General features: G+C 38.2%; 1 protein-coding gene across 1 annotated transcript in view; it reads left to right on the top strand.

Annotated features, from left to right (window-relative positions):
• LOC114649363 (prominin-2-like) overlaps nucleotides 1-17,173 on the top strand; it is a 123,633-nt gene that overhangs the window by 62,249 nt on the left and 44,211 nt on the right. Inside the window, exons 11-13 of the mRNA XM_028798865.2 lie at nucleotides 12,316-12,466; nucleotides 12,831-12,983; nucleotides 15,298-15,421. Coding sequence (XP_028654698.2) covers nucleotides 12,316-12,466; nucleotides 12,831-12,983; nucleotides 15,298-15,421 — 428 coding nt within the window. The remainder of the gene's footprint in view (nucleotides 1-12,315; nucleotides 12,467-12,830; nucleotides 12,984-15,297; nucleotides 15,422-17,173) is intronic.

The following is a 17,173-nucleotide window of genomic DNA, read 5'->3' as shown; positions in this document are numbered from 1 at the left end:
CCTCTCTTCCTTCAGAATGAACACGAGAAGCAAACAAACTGAGAGTGCGCAGCCGGCGCTAGCGGTGAAGCTCCCGACTCCGTGCGTGTGTGACTTTCGAGTGATGATTTTTTACGACTTTTCTGATGGTTTAATCCGCTCGGTGGAACGCACCATGTTTGCCATCTTTTTCAACATCGATGGTATTGTCGTGTCAATTCCGCTGATGGAGAGGAAAACTGTGACCTCTGAGTGGTACACCACTCAGTGCCTGCCTGACGTTTTTTCTGCGATGGCTAGAGGTCGGTCCAAGAACTTGCGAAGGCACTTTTTGCATCATGACAATGCACCAGCCCACACGGCTAATGCGACGAAGCATTTCATTGAAGACAGTGGTGTCAACGTTTTGAACCCGCCACCCTACTCGCCTGATCTTGCACCATGTGACTTTTGGCTCTTCCCGAAGGTGACAGAACCCCTGCGAGGCCACAACTTCGAAACTTGAGAGGAACTGATTGCAGCTGTCAAAGAACAGCTGGACAACCTCCCAAAGTCAGCCTTTCGCGAGTGTTTTGCGGCGTGGGTCAGAAGAGCCCAAAAGTGCATTGATGTTTGTGGTGAATACTTGGAAAAAGTTTAAAAAGGATCGAAGTACATGAGAAAAATAGTAAAAAAAATCCTTGGCTACTTATTTCAAGTGATTCCGTGCGGAACCCAGACAACCCTCGTATTATTAGCCTGGCAAAGAAGTGCATAAGGGGATGCCAGGTGTATCGTGATAAAGAGGTTTGTGACAAGAGATATGCAGTGGGTAAAAAAGATTTTGGAAAAGGAGCTAGAAAGGAAAATCAAGAGAGACATTTAGAAGCGGGGCAGCAGCTAAGGAGACCTGGAAGGGCTTGTGGACATTGGGGAATGGGAAATAGAGTTTTAATGCGAACCGAGTTAAAATCCAAAATATATATGTGTAGTATAAATGTTTCGGAGAGTCTTCGGTTAAGAAATGAAAATGAGAAAATTACTTCTTTAACATGACTATTCCTTAACAAAAACTGTTTTAGCTTTATGGGGTGATGGCATTGTTGTAGATTGTATTTTGTAATGTGTAAATAAAAGTTACTTTTACATAAACTAATGCTTAATCCAGAAATGAAGACACAACATATAACAAGTTAGTGCAGAACAAAGAAGTGTTTTCGTAATATGGTCAGTTAATGTACCCCACTAATGAAAATACTGATTATAATTTTTTCTCAAATGGGAGAAGCAGATCGGGCAGCACCATAAATTTTGATGTGGTATATGTTTACAGTATACATGTATGAAAGTTCTGCGCATGCGTGACACAAATCAGGCAGGTAGCACAGATCGGGTAGTGATATCCCCATCCAACATGGCTGCTAAAGCTCTGTGATATCACACTGGGGAAAAAAAGTTTGTCTAAGTCAACTGCATAGTGACTTTTCAAGGAAAAGTTTGGCAAACCTAGCAAATTTGCTATAAAAACCACTTTGGCGAATTTTGTCGATTAATATTCATAATGTCACAGATTTTCCTACTTGCACATTTTATTAACTCAGGTTTATTACTCTCCCATATCTAAGATGCTTCTTTACTCTCAACCGATCACAGCAAAATCTCCAGTGTTAAATTAACTTTCACACTGGTTAATTAACCAATAAAATGCATACATTAGCACTTCATTAATCACTAGCAAAATACCCGCGCTTCGCAGCGGAGAAGTAGTGTGTTAAAGAGGTTATGAAAAAAAAAGGAAACATTTTAAAAATAACGTAACATGATTGTCAATGAAAGCCCGTTTCAGTCAGTAAGTCTTATGTGTGTGTTTATGTATGTGTGTATATATATGTACATGTGTATATGTAGATATGTATATATATGTATATAAATGTTTATGTGTGTGTGTATGTTATATATATATATATATATATATATATATATATATATATATATATATATATATATATAAAAAAGACAGCAACAGTTATAACAATGACAACACAATTACATTGACAATCATGTTACGTTATTTTTAAAATGTTTCCTTTTTTTTTCATAACCTCTTTAACACACTACTTCTCCGCTGCGAAGCGCGGGTATTTTGCTAGTATATATATATATATATATATATATATATATATATATAAAATATATATATATATACACATATATATATATATATATAATATATATATATACACACATATATATATATATACACATATATATATATATATATAATATATATATACACATATATATATATATTTGCAAACTGTTTCTTCTTCATTGAGGTTTTGTCTTGGAGAGCTTTTTTCATTTCATTGAAAATTAAAGCAGCAGCTGCCAAATTATGTAGCTTTCTTATTAATTTTTCAACATTGTGTAAAATAACTTTATAAAGTAACATAAAAGGTTTAAATACTGGTTATCCTTTTACACTAAAATATTACTAAAGAGATACAAAAAAAGTAAAATGCATATGTTCTTTTTCTTTAAGGAGATTAAATATTACTGAAGAAAGAAAAGAAAAAAAAACCTAAAACAGCCAAATGGGGCTATGCATACAAACTTAAAAGGTTTAAATAAAACAGAAATATACACTTTTATTTTTACTTGCTTAACTTGTGGAGGGTGTATCCTGTAGCAAAGCCCTAACTTTTTTCGTGAAAGCCCGTTTCAGTCAATAAGTCTTAAAAACAGGTGTAAAGATATTGACAATAAGCTACGCAAACCCACCAAGACATGCAATCGTTTAAATCAAAGCGCGAGTCGAAAAACACCATCCCATAATATTAGTTAACGATTAACACATTTCAATATGTATTGTAAGCATACAATACAACTGATAATATGTTGCGCTTATTTATATGGTGTACTGACATTTTTGCGCGTTTAACGGCTGAAATCTAACGTGGTTTGTGCCCTTCAGAATGAAAAGAGTTTGTATTTTCCTTTTTAATAAAAGGCGAGCTTTTAAGCCTGAGAAATCACCCCGTAAATGCACACGTTTAATTGCACATGTGTTAATATGTATGCTTACACAGTATTAAAAGACACTCAACAAGTACACAGTATTAAAAGACAGTCAACAATTAACGTCATTTACCTTCGTTCCCGCGTTTGACTTGTGCTGTAAATCTCTTCCTCGTTTTCAGTTCACGTGATTACGTAGGAGGTGTAATACGTGATGACGCGATACGTGACTCCGCCTCCTCCATTACAGTATATGGACAAAAAACAGGTTCCAGTTATGACCATTACACGTAGAATTTCGAAATGAAACCTGCCTAACTTTTGTAAGTAAGCTGTAAGGAATGAGCCTGCCAAATTTCAGCCTTCTACCTACACGGGAAGTTGGAGAATTAGTGATGAATGAGTCAGTCAAACAGGTTCCAGTTATGACCATTACGCGTAGAATTTCGAAATAAAACCTGCCTAACTTTTGTAAGTAAGCTGTAAGGAATGAGCCTGCCAAATTTCAGACTTCTACCTACACGGGAAGTTGGAGAATTAGTGATGAGTGAGTCAGTGAGGGCTTTGCCTTTTATTAGTATAGATTATGTCAGGGCTTCCTAACCGGGGGTAAATTTGATCTACTCTGGAGTTAAATTTGCTGAAGTTGCGACAATCTAGATTAGTTCCCAAATACAACCTGAGACTTGTTCTTTCAACAATTGCGTCAAGAATATCCAAAATTGTAAGTGAAAACCAAGAACAGGGGTCCCAGTGTGTTTCATTCTGGTATATTGGTATCAGCTCATCATTAGTTATTCTTAAAAGACTGAAAGGCAAATCCACGGTATACTTGAAGGACTTTTGACAGACAGGGGGTGCCACCGAGCCCCACACCCTGGATACAACCAATACAAATACAGTCACGGGTTCAAAACAAAGGGTCTTATTATGCCAGTTCCTCACAAATGTTTCTTAATCAGTTGCACAACACCATTTCAAACAAATGCTTCTTCCTTCCTTCTCCTCTCTTCTCTGTCCATCTACCTCCCTCTAGCGAGTGTCATCTTCCTTAATAACAACTCTGACTCACCTGAAGGAGGCTGGACATCTTCCTTTTATATCAGACCCAGGAGTACTTCCAGTGCCAGGGCATAGCCTGATGGAATCACTGCTGGGTCAAGTGGAACTCACAAAAAGTAGGGATTATGAATCCCCGTAGCACCCCCTGGTGGCAACCATGGAACCCAGCAGGACTGACTCATGGCACTACAACTCCCATCATGCCCTGCAGGTGTCCACATGGTTACTGAAGTCCTGGGATGCTACCACCTAGAAGAAAGGGATAATAATATTCAAAAATAGGAGCCTTCCCCCACTGCTCCTATGTCTTGTCCTCCTGTCTGGATAAGTGTCCCATATCCATCGTGGATGGAATATAAGATAATCCTGCCTGGCACTTATAGACTATACTGTACCTCTAGATAGCTGTTGAGTATAGAGTGACCTGGTTAGGGCAGCTCAGTCTATTGACTCCATGATCCTCAATAGTTGAATGAGAATGAGGATTATGATGATATTTCCCTCTGTATAGCTGTCCTTTATTATATTTCTACTTTTGATGTTTTAAAAAAATAAGTTGGGATTTGTAAATCTGTTAAAGTGTTTGTCTCTGATCTTATGCTTTCTGGAGCAAGATAACAGAAATGTGTGCTTTCCTAATGGACTGACCCTCCACCCAGTGCTGGCTACTGGGAGTTCTTGAAGAAGTGTGGACAGGTTTTGGCTACCGTGACGCTGATCTGGTTTAAGCAGGATTAGTAATAGATGGATGGATGAATTGATTGATTGATAGGAGGAATTTCTAATTATCTGTGTCCAGGCAGGTGGATATATTGGAAACACTTGGCTAATACCAGGCACACACTGTATTTGTAAGATCTGTTTCACAGGACTGGATACAATTGACTGTGATGGATCAGTTTGCTGTTCACAAATGCAGTCAGGATTCGATTATCAATGTCCCGACTAATGAAGTTGCGATTTAACGATGGAGATATAATAAATGAAATTGAATACTGTCAAAATGCCATTTTAAGCAGTTGTATTATAATATTAATATTGTTATTAATGTATTATTATTACTGTACTTAAATAATCATTATTAATTTATGTGATGCATGTATTATGGGAATATTACAGTAGGTTTGGTTACTCATGTCTGCTGGGCAAAGCAAAATGTTAGTAAACAACTTAGCAACTCACTGTACATTAATTTTCATTAACCTTCTTGCACTCCTTGTTTTTCATTGTAGTTAACCTTAACGCTCAGTTAATAATTACACTTTTAACAATTTTACATTTTCTTAAGGGACCTTTGTGCCCAGCAGGGGCACCCCAGAGCCCCAGACACCAGGCACAATTCAACCAGACATAATTTCAAGTAAAATAAAAGGTAGTTTAATAAATAATAATTTTTCCATTACCATTCCTCCAAGAACTGAGCAAAGACAACTGAGCATATTATAACTGAAAGTGAATCCAGCAAAGGACACAAGCTTCATAAGTATGTGTTTATGTAGTCCATCCCCAGTAACCGTGAATGTGTATATTTAGCTAGCTTTTAAATTAGACTTTCACTCCCCTATACAAGCAGCTAAAGGAAGCCTATAGGAGAATACAATTGTCTTTCATCTTTAGTTGTGTTGGAGACATTTTACTAGGCACTCCAAGAGTGTTCCCCACTCTCTCCCAACTCTGACTTACCTGTACAGATGAGGTGGTATCTTTTATGCCATACCCGGGGTTAAACCACTGCAGAAGTTCCCCAAAGTAGGGACAGCGTTCCCCTGCAGCACCTTCTGGAGGCACCCAATTACTCCAACAAGGCTGCTTCTCAGGACTACAACTCCCAATATGCCCTGGGGTGTTACAAATAGGAGTTCCACCAGAGGGGTACTGCCACCCTGGATACATGGTCCCGAGAAGCAGCCTACCCCTGTCCTTGCCTTATGGCCTCCCAACCGGCAAAAGTACCAGCAACCAACCTGGCTGGGATGCGTGTCCATCCACTCCAACCTTTACACCTTGAATGTGTTAAGGACAAACAGTAATTTTCCTTCAGTTATGGAGAAATGACCAGGAGATGAACTGGATGGGAAAGGGGTAAATCAAAATCATAGTTTAAGCTCGCACAAAGATCAAAGTTAGAAAACTAAAAAAAGGAAATTCCAACATGATCAAAAACAAATGGGGTAAATAAAACTTGTCAAAAGAAAAGCAAAAGACTGAAAAGCCAAATTAAACCTTGCACTAACTAGGTAATTTATCATGTATGTTTACAGAAGATTAATTTTTTTTTACCTATTGTGGGACACCTGAGCAGGCAGTTTACAATGAACGTCTGATACCATCATATATTGTGTCACCTTTGGTCACAGGTCACTGTGGTTAAAGTAATTTGACGCTGACCAGAAACCATGAGGTTCCAGATGGTAACCAAAACATGACAATAAAATATCTTGACAATGCTAACAAATAACTAAATCATTGAAAAAAGCTGAAAGAGAGAAAGCAACAAGAAATGAGCCAAGAATTATAATAGAAATGCTATTCTGTTTGTGGCTTCAAAATGCAAATTTTAATTTTTTTAATAAGCCAAAATGTTCAAATGTAATTATTTATGTACATAATGTAAAAGTCTTTTTATTAAAAGCAGTCATGCCCCCAGATCTCAGTGACCCAGTTTTTTATTTTTGGTTACGGTAACCTTGTTGGTGGTTTGTGAAATAATTCTTAATTTGACTTGCGGCAAACTCGTTTGTCTGTTATGAGGAAGCTCTCACAGAAATTCAGACTACAGGTAATCCGAGATGAATGCTTTGTAATGTCCTTCTTGGAACTTTTCAAGACGTCACACAAGTGTCGAGCATTGCTTAAAATTGATCGCTTATCAAAACATGTGACCGTCTCAAATATACCCATGGCGCAACATTGCTTTTAAAGCTGGAATATTCTTGATTTCTGTTTAGTGACTTAATTTAAGAGTCAGTTACCCAATTTTTGCTTATTATATATGTTTGTAACTGTGAGTCATATTCAAAAATAACAGTGATAATAGACTGTAATTAAATGTGTTAGTAAAGTTTTTCACATTTTTTCAATAGTTCGAATAGGCTTTTAGATGTTAAAATAGCTTCTACAGACAGCAGATTCCAACTTAATGTAAAAATTTTATCATTTGTGCTATTGTTAGTTGGAGGTTATGGATAGCTATGATTAATTGTATTTCATATATTGTAAACATAAAATAAAAAGTGTCCTGTGGAGAAGTAAAAGTCTCCACCTAAACTTGCTGGCTTCAACAGACCTTGAAGGATAGTACATCATTGTAACGTTTTGTATGTAAATTCTAGCAACAGAGTAATATGAAGTCATTATAATGTTCAGATAATGTTACAGTGAGGTTGTTTTCAGTGTCACGTAATATTTAGGTTTAATCACAGACTCACAGAGCTCCTTTCTACTTAAGCCATTTGCATTTTTTAGTTTTAGGTTGTGGTTGTCCAAGGTAATGACAGGTCAACAACCACAATAAATGTTGGGATGCCAACCTGGCTTTCCACGTTTACTTATAATCCGAAAATGAAACAGCACTGGGTGGTACAAATACAAATGAAAATTACCCCAACATGGTATTCTAGCAAATAAACTGCTGCCTATTAAGGCTTCTTAATAGGAGATATTCCGAGCTTGAAGGAACTCCGTCTCTTCTACTCTTTAATCAATGAGTGACACCTCCTTCAAGGCAGATGGGCTTTTGTGGTCTTAGAACCAGAAATGGGAAAGTGAATTGTCCTCACTGGATGGTTTCTCAGCACTGTGGAGGCAAGGGTAGATGATGCAGTTAGTGGCAGCCCTCCTTCTTGGCCCATGGTGGTATTACATACTTGAGAGGAACCCGGATGGTGACCCTCTAATGTGCATTGATGACAGTCACAGAGATCATATAATTTACTTGATATGATTTCATTGACCAGGAGAAGTGAGCTGCTGTGACAGAGTTTCACTCAATGCTGCTGCCACCGCTTACAGCACACACAATATTAGGAATCTGTATTTCCAAAATTGACTGTGTCCTTAATATACTTGTTTCTGTAGTTTTTCAGAATTGTATCTTTCTGTTGAAATGTCGGGGGCTGCCATTTTGTCTCCACCAATGTTAGGTCAGCCGCCCTCATTTTCATAGGTGTGTTCTCAGAATTTGCGATCTTTGAATGATGACACAACAGATGTAAAAGATTATAGAAAGAGACACTTCCTACTGAATTTCTGGATAACAAAACCATTTTTCAAACATTCTTTTTGACTCTTTTCAGAACTCTCTTTCAATAGTTTTTCTGGGTTTGACTTTTTCTTAGTTTTGACTTTGATTCTTATCTCTATTTTGGCTGCATTGTTAAATGATTTCCTTGTTTTAACTGTTTTTGTTCAGTTTTTGAGTGTGTCCTTTTTCCTTGTCACTGTCATAAAATACTCCTTACTAGCGTGCCTATTCAGGTACAAGACTGTCTGATGCTGTATCACTATCTTGTTTTGGAGATCTGTTTTGCCATCAGGAAAGTGTACAAAATATAGAAGCTGAAGTATTGTCTCTCAAGGTAAACTCGAAACAGTAATCTGATCTGCATATGAAGTCAGACAAAATGATTCTCTGTTTTGAGTTTGAAATTTCAGCAATAATTTCTAGTTGGAAATTTCAAAAACCTATACATTGTGCTTAGCACTTGAGTTTTGACACAAGATTGATGGTATCCCAACTATTAACTAAACATTCTGCATTCTTTAATAACTTAATAAACTGGTAAAATCGTGCTGCACTTCAAGGTGAATAAAAACTTTTATTATTGCCACTTTTATGCCTTAATGGAAGTACTTGATAAATAAAAATGCACAAGTCATGCATGCTTTAAGAATATAATGATATGATCAATCACCTCATTTGAGTGAGTGGTGAGATTATTTACCTTTAAAAGGAATATTCCACCCCAAAATTATATTTTTTAAATACTAGGGGGTTTCACCCCTTGCTTGCTTTGCTCACCAACCCCCCCGGCGTCTCTGCCGGTCGCATATGTGGATTTCACTTCCACCAAACAACAAATCTTTTAATTCTCATGAATACGCCTCTTCATTGGGAAGAACTACTACTTTTCCCTGATGGCAACACGAATTAGATTATCTACAAGTCTCCAACTTAAAGTTTAAATCTGAACAATGTATTCAATCTCTTTTTCGCTGTTCTGTTATTTGTTACTATCATTTTTTTGAGACTTTCAAATTTTAGTACTTTCATTATCTTTAACCTGCTCTGCTTGTGTATCTTGCCAACGTTTTTGAATTCTTTTCGACGTTCTACTTTGTCATCTACTCTTTGTCTTTTATTTCTGGCCCCGGGTTTGGTTAAATCTCTTGGCACAAAGTCTCATCTCGCGGGATGTGAAAGTATCTCTCTGAAAAAGTCACGTCTCGTCCCAGGCTAATAAGTCTCGTCTCGTCCCAGGATTTTTTTATATAATAGAGAAATTACTTACCGCATGAGGTTTGTAGTGATGGCTGAGAAAAAATTTGTAATCTCATGTTTTGATCAATAACAACATTTTTGATAGCATGGGAGCCTATGTATGTGCTATAGAAACAGGAGAGCGACCAAGTGAATCTCAGGACATAAAGACATTTCATACTTTGACAGGCTCAGAGAATTAAGTATCAAGCAAGAGGAGACTGTATGGGGACCTAATCCAGGTCTTCAAAATTCTTGAAAGCATCAATAAAGTAGATCCAGTAGAATTCTTTCAAGTTAAGGGTGAATCACATACTTGAGGATGCCAGTGGAAATTAAGGGAAAGTGAATTTAGGATATGAAGCCATGAAGCAATTCTTTATGCAAAGAGATTTGTAGGAGTCTGGAACAAACTACTGTGACATGTAGTTAAAGAAGAAACCTTATGCAACTTTAAGAAATATCTGGATGAGATATTGGGACAGCTTAGTTATTAGCTAAGCAAACAAGCTTCATGGACTGAATGTCTCCTCTCATTTGACAAATTTCTTATGTTCTATGGACCCCAACACTGGACAACAGTAAATAACATCATAAATATTCATGAAAAAAATCTTATGTTAATAGTGTTCACACCTTGCATGACACATGCATTTTCTGGCAAAATGTCATTAAATAAATAAATACCTCCAAAAAATGACAGTAGTCCACAAACAGGAAGCCCATCCACCCAGAAACTCCAAACTCCATGTCCCCTGAAGCCCTGTAGGGGCATTGCTGCAACCCAAGGCTGCTATCTGGTGACCCAGGGGAGATAGCATCCCATGGACATTATCTACCCTAGTTCTTCCAATGTACATGCACCTTAAACTGAAAAGTCTGATTACTCAAATGTAGCCTTAAAGTTGGAGAATATCTAACAAAGTGGGTGAGATTAAATTCATTTGACGTGTTCATTAAAAATTACATTTAATAAGTGATATTAATAATGATATTAAACATCTAATATGCCATTCATATACTCACAACAGCAAATATCACAAACCTGACAAAATTATTTTTCTAACATATCTGGTTTGATTCAGTAATTTATGTGGCAATGATATATAAATGTTTGAAGTTATTTTTAATATTGATTTTAAGCAGAAATGATTTTTCAGTTACTGGGGAAGATGTCAGTGAATAAACTTAGTATGTGTATATCTTAAGATAAATTAGGTAATCTATGACAATCATCATTCTTTATAAATCCTGCAATGAAACCGTGTTCAACAGAGTAAAATACCCCATTTGTTGTTTCAATGGAGGGAATCTCCCTCTCTGGTACACATGGAATTCAAGCCCTGGTAGAAATTTCAACAAAAATTGAACTTTCCTGACAAATCTGATTGTAGAATAAATGTGTCAAATTTCAGCAAAATTGGTCCACTGTGAGGTGGTTGTTTTATTTTAACAGATTAACAGACGTGGCAACAACAGTAGGAGCTTTTTGTATTATATGTCATTGTACCTTAAACGGAATGAGAATACATTAAACTGGGGCATTAAAATTTGGAAAAATAATAAGCAAATACCAACTGTTCATAATGTTCCTTTCTTGAGCTTTATAAAACACACAACCAAGACTTTCCTAAGAAGCCATATATACAGTATTTATGGATTTCTGCTAGACATAGTTCTTCTAGGATTGATAGCTTGTCTATCTGTTCTTGATAAAGAAAATGAAGAAAATATTATTGATTTATTTATATTGAAAGCTTACTGATTTCATTTGAAGGCTGAGGGGCCAGGAGGTTATGGTGGATCCATTAAGTGGATGAAATTAACCATTCTCAGATGATCCAACAGCTTCTCATTCATGCACAGTTATCAGTATTATAACATGCAAAGCCTTTGCACCAGACTTGCGGTTTTATACTTGCAGACCTCTCAAGTCACATGCAGTCATCTGCTTGACCCATCACCATCCCTCTATGATGTAAACACAAGCATTGCCAATCAGTTTGTCTACAGATTCCATGCTGCTGTCTATTACTTGGTCTCTCTGATACATGTTTCATGTTTATTTCTGTATTTATGAAATGTATTTATTTAATAATTAAAGCATTTTCTGGGAAAACTCTAAAGTTTAGGTAGGATACATTAAAATTTAAGTATCCGTATTATCTGGAACAATATGGGAAATCCAGAAGAACATCACAATTTTTTATGTGATTGTCTCTTTATCCTTCCCTATTTTATAACACTTATCTTATTTACAATAATGTGGAAGCAGTACAAATCCCAACAGAACTGGATGGAAAGTGAGAATCAGCTCTGGACATGGCATCTATCCATTGCAGAGCACACACCATTCTGCTGTGTCATATCAAAGTTGCGAACAAGGAGGACACACATACATACACTGAAGATGTGAAGCAGCAGTGCTGCCCTGCAAAATTATTTGAGTTATAGTAGCTGACCACTCAGACTGGCAAACAAACAGTATACACACAATAGTGCCCCACAGCTAAAGGACACTGGGCAAGAATTTCAGACTAGTTTTTCAATGTATAGAAGTCAGACATTCAACCTGTGCCCATGTCTGCTGGTGTTCATCATAATGACCTGTTGTGAGATGAATTGGTAACACCACATTATTCTGAAGTGAAAGTATATCCTGCAAAAGATTAATGCCACATTTAGATTTGGTTTCTGTATTGTGCCTGATATTTGCAGGTTGGACCTTGCTTCACTGCATCACTATACTTATATTAAGTGGCCTGACAAACATGGTCTTTGTTATTTTGTCTTATCAGATATCAAGAATGTCCTGAATGACATTCAAGGATCTATAAACTCATCCATCAACAAAGTTCCTTCCCTGAACTCTGTGAGCAACACCATGAATTCTGTGCAGTCTTCAGTTAATCAAAATGGGACAGATGTTGTGCGTTATGATTACTACAGGTACGATCATTTGCCTTTTGTTTTATTCATATAAGATAATAATAAAGTCACTTTCCTGCAGCAAGTTGGTGTTTCCCAGTTTCAGATACTTCAAATGCTTTGGATCAGTACTCTAACTCAGGTTAAAAGAGCAAAGTGACCTGGAAACCTAGTAGCAGGAAAGTCTTGTTGTTCTGAAAGCAAAGGACATGAGCAGGTTTACCTCAGTATAACACAGTAAAAGGGGCTACCAGGACTGTAGTGGGTGTTGTTAATTTTGTGTTTTTTATATATTATCTACCTTGCTTCTTATTGGCTTTTGTCTCTTGTTACATTTCAAGACTTTTATCTTGAAGCGAGAGTCATCGTTTGTGTTTCTTTACAGATGGAATGTTGCCATTGTTCTGTGCTGCATGATCCTACTGATTATGGTGTTCAACATTCTTGGTCTGCTATTTGGACTCTGTGGGCTAGGCTGCCGAAATGATCCATATGAGAAAAACTGCTCGGCAACCACAGGAGCAAACTTCTTAATGGCGTAAGAAGACTCTTCTTACATGCTTTGATTTACAGTTAAAATAGAATTGTTTGACCACAATCCTTACCCTCTCTAGAAAAGTCTTTACAGCAGTAATAAAATGGAGACTCCACCCAATACCTGAACTTCAGGAGGAATAAATAATGTGGCTTTCTTTCCTGACCATCAAGAACTTCATAATAAGTCCAGACAGATCAATTTCAATTAATTGAGTGGCAGAGATTTAAGGAGCATTAGTGAAGTGAATCAAACATAGGCTGTTGTCAGAATCTGTTATGATTTGTTTTTTTTTCTGACTTTTGTCTGTGGTCTCAGTGTATGCTCCGATCACGGTGAGTGATGTCTCAGTGAGGGAGACATTTTATTCACAACTGCGCTCAGTGATTGATGGGTGCCTACGAAGTGACACTCCTCTGGTCATGGGTGACTTCAATGCGACCACTTGCACTGACAGGCCTGGCTATGAGGATTGTGTTAGTCCCCATGGGTCTGGCATCCGTGTTGAAAGTGGCTCCATGTTCCTTGACTTTGCAAAAGGTCAGGGGCTGTGGATCACTGGATCCTAGTTCCGTCGTTGGACTTGGTACTCCAGTACTGGTGATGCGGTGAAGGAGATCGATCACTTCATTGTGGGCAGAACTGCCAGGTCTACAGTAGTGCCTACTTTGTGAATTCTGACCACAGGCTTGTTATTGCTACTCTGAAGATCCAGCTTTGGTCCAGTAGGCTACCACTTACTAGGGGAATGAGGCTGGACCTGGTCAGACTCGAAGATCAGGCTGTTTCTAATGGGTTTGCATGCAGTTTGTGTGAGGAGTATCAACCTGAAGGCTGCTGAGGGTTGTGTTGGTGTTGCTGGTGTTCCCAGAAGGAGGTATTTCATCTTGCAGGGCACCCTGGATATCATCGAGAGGAGTTGCAGCACACAGCTTAATGTCATCTCTGGTCTGTACCAGGAACTGAGAAGGATGGTTGCGAGGGCTGTGCGGGCAGATAAGGGGGCATTTGATAGAGAAATCTGTGAGCGAGTGACACACCATCTATGATCTAGTGACAAATGTTCTGCTTACAGAGGAATCATAGCATTACTTCACATACAAATCTGTTCCTCACAGAGTCTCAGTCAGAGCAGGTGATGGAATGGTCCTTATGGATGATGCTGGCAGGCTGACTGGCTACTTTGGCAAGTGTTTAAATCTGATCCTTCACCTAGGACATTAGACATGTCTGGGTCCATGGTTCTTAAGGCTGATCCTCCAATTAGCTGGTAACAACCCAATCTAACTGTGATTGTGCAGGTGGTGGACTAACTGAGGGTAAGGAAGGCTGCAGGGATCTGTGATATCCGGGGTGAATTTCTCCAGGCTGGTGGTAAGGCTGTCCTCCTGGCATTGTAACCAATCTTTGCTTCCATTTGGGAGACTGGCATCATCCAAACTGACTGGAAAACTGGACTTGTCAACCCTATCTGGAAAAGGAAGGGCAATCGCCTGGATTGCGTCAACTACAGGGAATAACACTGCTTTCGGTGCTGAGTAAGGTTCTTGCTAGGGTCATCCTCAATAGGTTGGTCTGGTCTGTTCAACAGGGCATGTTACCGCTTTGATTCTCACCTGGATAAGTTGTATGATGCTAAAGCAAAATGTAATTGCTGTCTGAATATATATTATGTTTGCAATTTTAGGCTACTTTGGTGCATTTTCAGGAATTTTTCACAGCTTTCTTTTTTCTGCTTTGTTATGAAGTTATGTTAATGACACCACTCTGTTTTGTGCACCTCACTGCTCATTTGAGACGCTCTGTCATTGAACCCAGGAAAGGTGCCCATGTCATTTAATATACACATGGGAAGCTGGTGTTGCCACTTAATTGGACTTTAAACAAAATAAAGGAAAAGTCACATTTTCAAAAAAAATATATAACAAAATTTCAGGTTTCCAACTTTGCAAATTTTTGACTTTGAGTTTTCACTTGTCTTTATTTTGAAAATTCACCAGTCAATTTAACAGTCCTCGTTCCTGATTTATTGATTCCAAACTTCAGCCAATCTCTTCTCTAATTAGTGAATACTGTTTATTTAAATATCTCACAAGATGGACTTTCCATTAATTTTTCCAGATGAATGGATTTGTTCTTCAGGATGAGAATCTGAAATACACATGTTACATCAGGGTGTGGGTGGCATGGTTCAAGTATCCTAGTTTATGTAATATTTTTCTTTCATGATGGTAATTTCATGAACACATTACGTTCCTAGGCTTTGAGCACTCTCTCTGACCATGAAATGCTTTTCATTTGATCTCTTTTCTCACAGGGGAGTTGGCTTCAGCTTCATCTTTTCTTGGCTGTTGATTTTGTTGGTTTTTGTAACTTTTCTGGTTGGTGCTAACGTTGAGACTTTGTTTTGCAAAAACTGGAAGAACGGGCAATTATTCAAGGTGAGATTTAAGAATTTGAATTTTGTTTTGTCTTTTGAAGATTGCCAGCATAAACATTTTGAAGAGTGGTCTAGAAAGTATCAAAAATATGATTTTGGTTATTTTATTTTGAAAAACAATTGGACCAGGAAGGGGTGATAGACAGAAAAACACTGCATTGAGACTTTATTTAGAGAGATTTAATTAAAGGTGATCATATCTATCAATGTTGTCATTTTTTTCTGACTTATAAGTACAATTCCTAAAGTACATCTGTAATATGTGGATATCCAAATCTAATCATTGCTATGCACATTTCCCCCATGTTGTTGCTCATGCAGATTGGAGTATTCCAGGTGTAATGTTGTTTGAGCATTACATAAATGACAAGAGCCAAAAGGTGCATGTATGTAGCTATTTGAAACATGACTAAAATGCCTTACTAATATTTCAGTTGTTAATAACAGAAAAGGGCAGCATGACAGTGCTGTGGTTGCCGCTGCCACATTATGCATCTGGTGTCCTGGGTTTGAATCCTGTGCCCAGTTATTCCTTACTTACAGTTTGCATGTTTTCCCCATTTTTCCTTGCTGCTCCAGTTGTCCTATCACATCTCAGACATGTCGGGTTAAGTGACAGTTAAGTGGGATGTCAACTGGACTTGAATCTGCTTTTGAAATGGGAATGCTTGGATTGCCGTTTGGCTCCTCCATGCTCCCACTTCCTGCCGATAACGTAACCAAAAATGAGCCAGAAAAATGAGGACACTTGCATAGCAAGGGGTAGGTGTAACAGTGCTCATGTGCTTTTATTAAAACAATCAAAAACAAACTATGTTCAAATACTGCAGTGCAATCTTCATAAATAAATAAATAATACAAAAACAGATAGTCTTTGAGGTAAAATCCAGAATTAAAATCAGAGTAAAGCCAACAAGAGTCATGGGGCCCTTGGTGTTCTGTTAGACTCCCTCTTTGTCTCCCTGACTCACCCATTGCTTGCTCAGCCAGCAGAGACACCAGCAGCCATGGTGCTCACCACCCGACCCCAGTCTTAGCTACCTCAAGTGTCTCCAGCCAGACCGCCCAGGATCTGTTTTCCTCCTGTCATCCTTCACACTCTCTTGTCATACCTCAGATTCCTGGGGTAGAACTCCACCTCAATTGCACCCGCTCCACAAACTACTAAAAATCAGTGGAATGAACCGCCCCTATAGCGCCGATACTTTGCTCCTTTGCAGGGCTAATGACCATACTGACTGCCCTACACTGGCTGACTGGCTCGTCTTGCCTCTCCACCTGATGCTGTTCTCATGGTTCTCTGTTTCTGCTCACTCTGTTCTTCTTCTTTCTCTGTCCTACCTCTATCCCTTGTAGTTTCCTCTTATACTACCTCTCCTAATGGGGAAAAGGTGTGAGGCGGCACTACCTCAATGAAGCACTTGCATGTGCAACCTCAATCAGTCAGGACATCTCCATCATCCCTGGAGCAGAGCACGATTATGACACACCGACCTCACTGATTGGGGCCTGTACATCATGGACCATGATTATTTATGTAAAATCCTTCAGAAGCCATACAGCTTTTTAAATCCATTCTTGAGACTGCAGAGCCTGCACAATAGGAATCTTCTGAAGTCCGTCATGAAGAATGCAGAACATGACCAGTCAATTCCGCTCCAGCAAGCAGAATGGGCACAGTTGCTTCCTAATGATGTTCATTCTTCAAATGATAATAGCAGAATCAGTATGAGCTCCATGTAAAGGGCATCCT

This window comes from Erpetoichthys calabaricus, chromosome 1 (genome assembly GCF_900747795.2).
Source record: "Erpetoichthys calabaricus chromosome 1, fErpCal1.3, whole genome shotgun sequence".
Lineage (NCBI taxonomy): Eukaryota > Metazoa > Chordata > Cladistia > Polypteriformes > Polypteridae > Erpetoichthys > Erpetoichthys calabaricus.
Note: the sequence above shows the minus strand (reverse complement) of the source record. Positions and strands in the feature narration are given on the sequence as shown.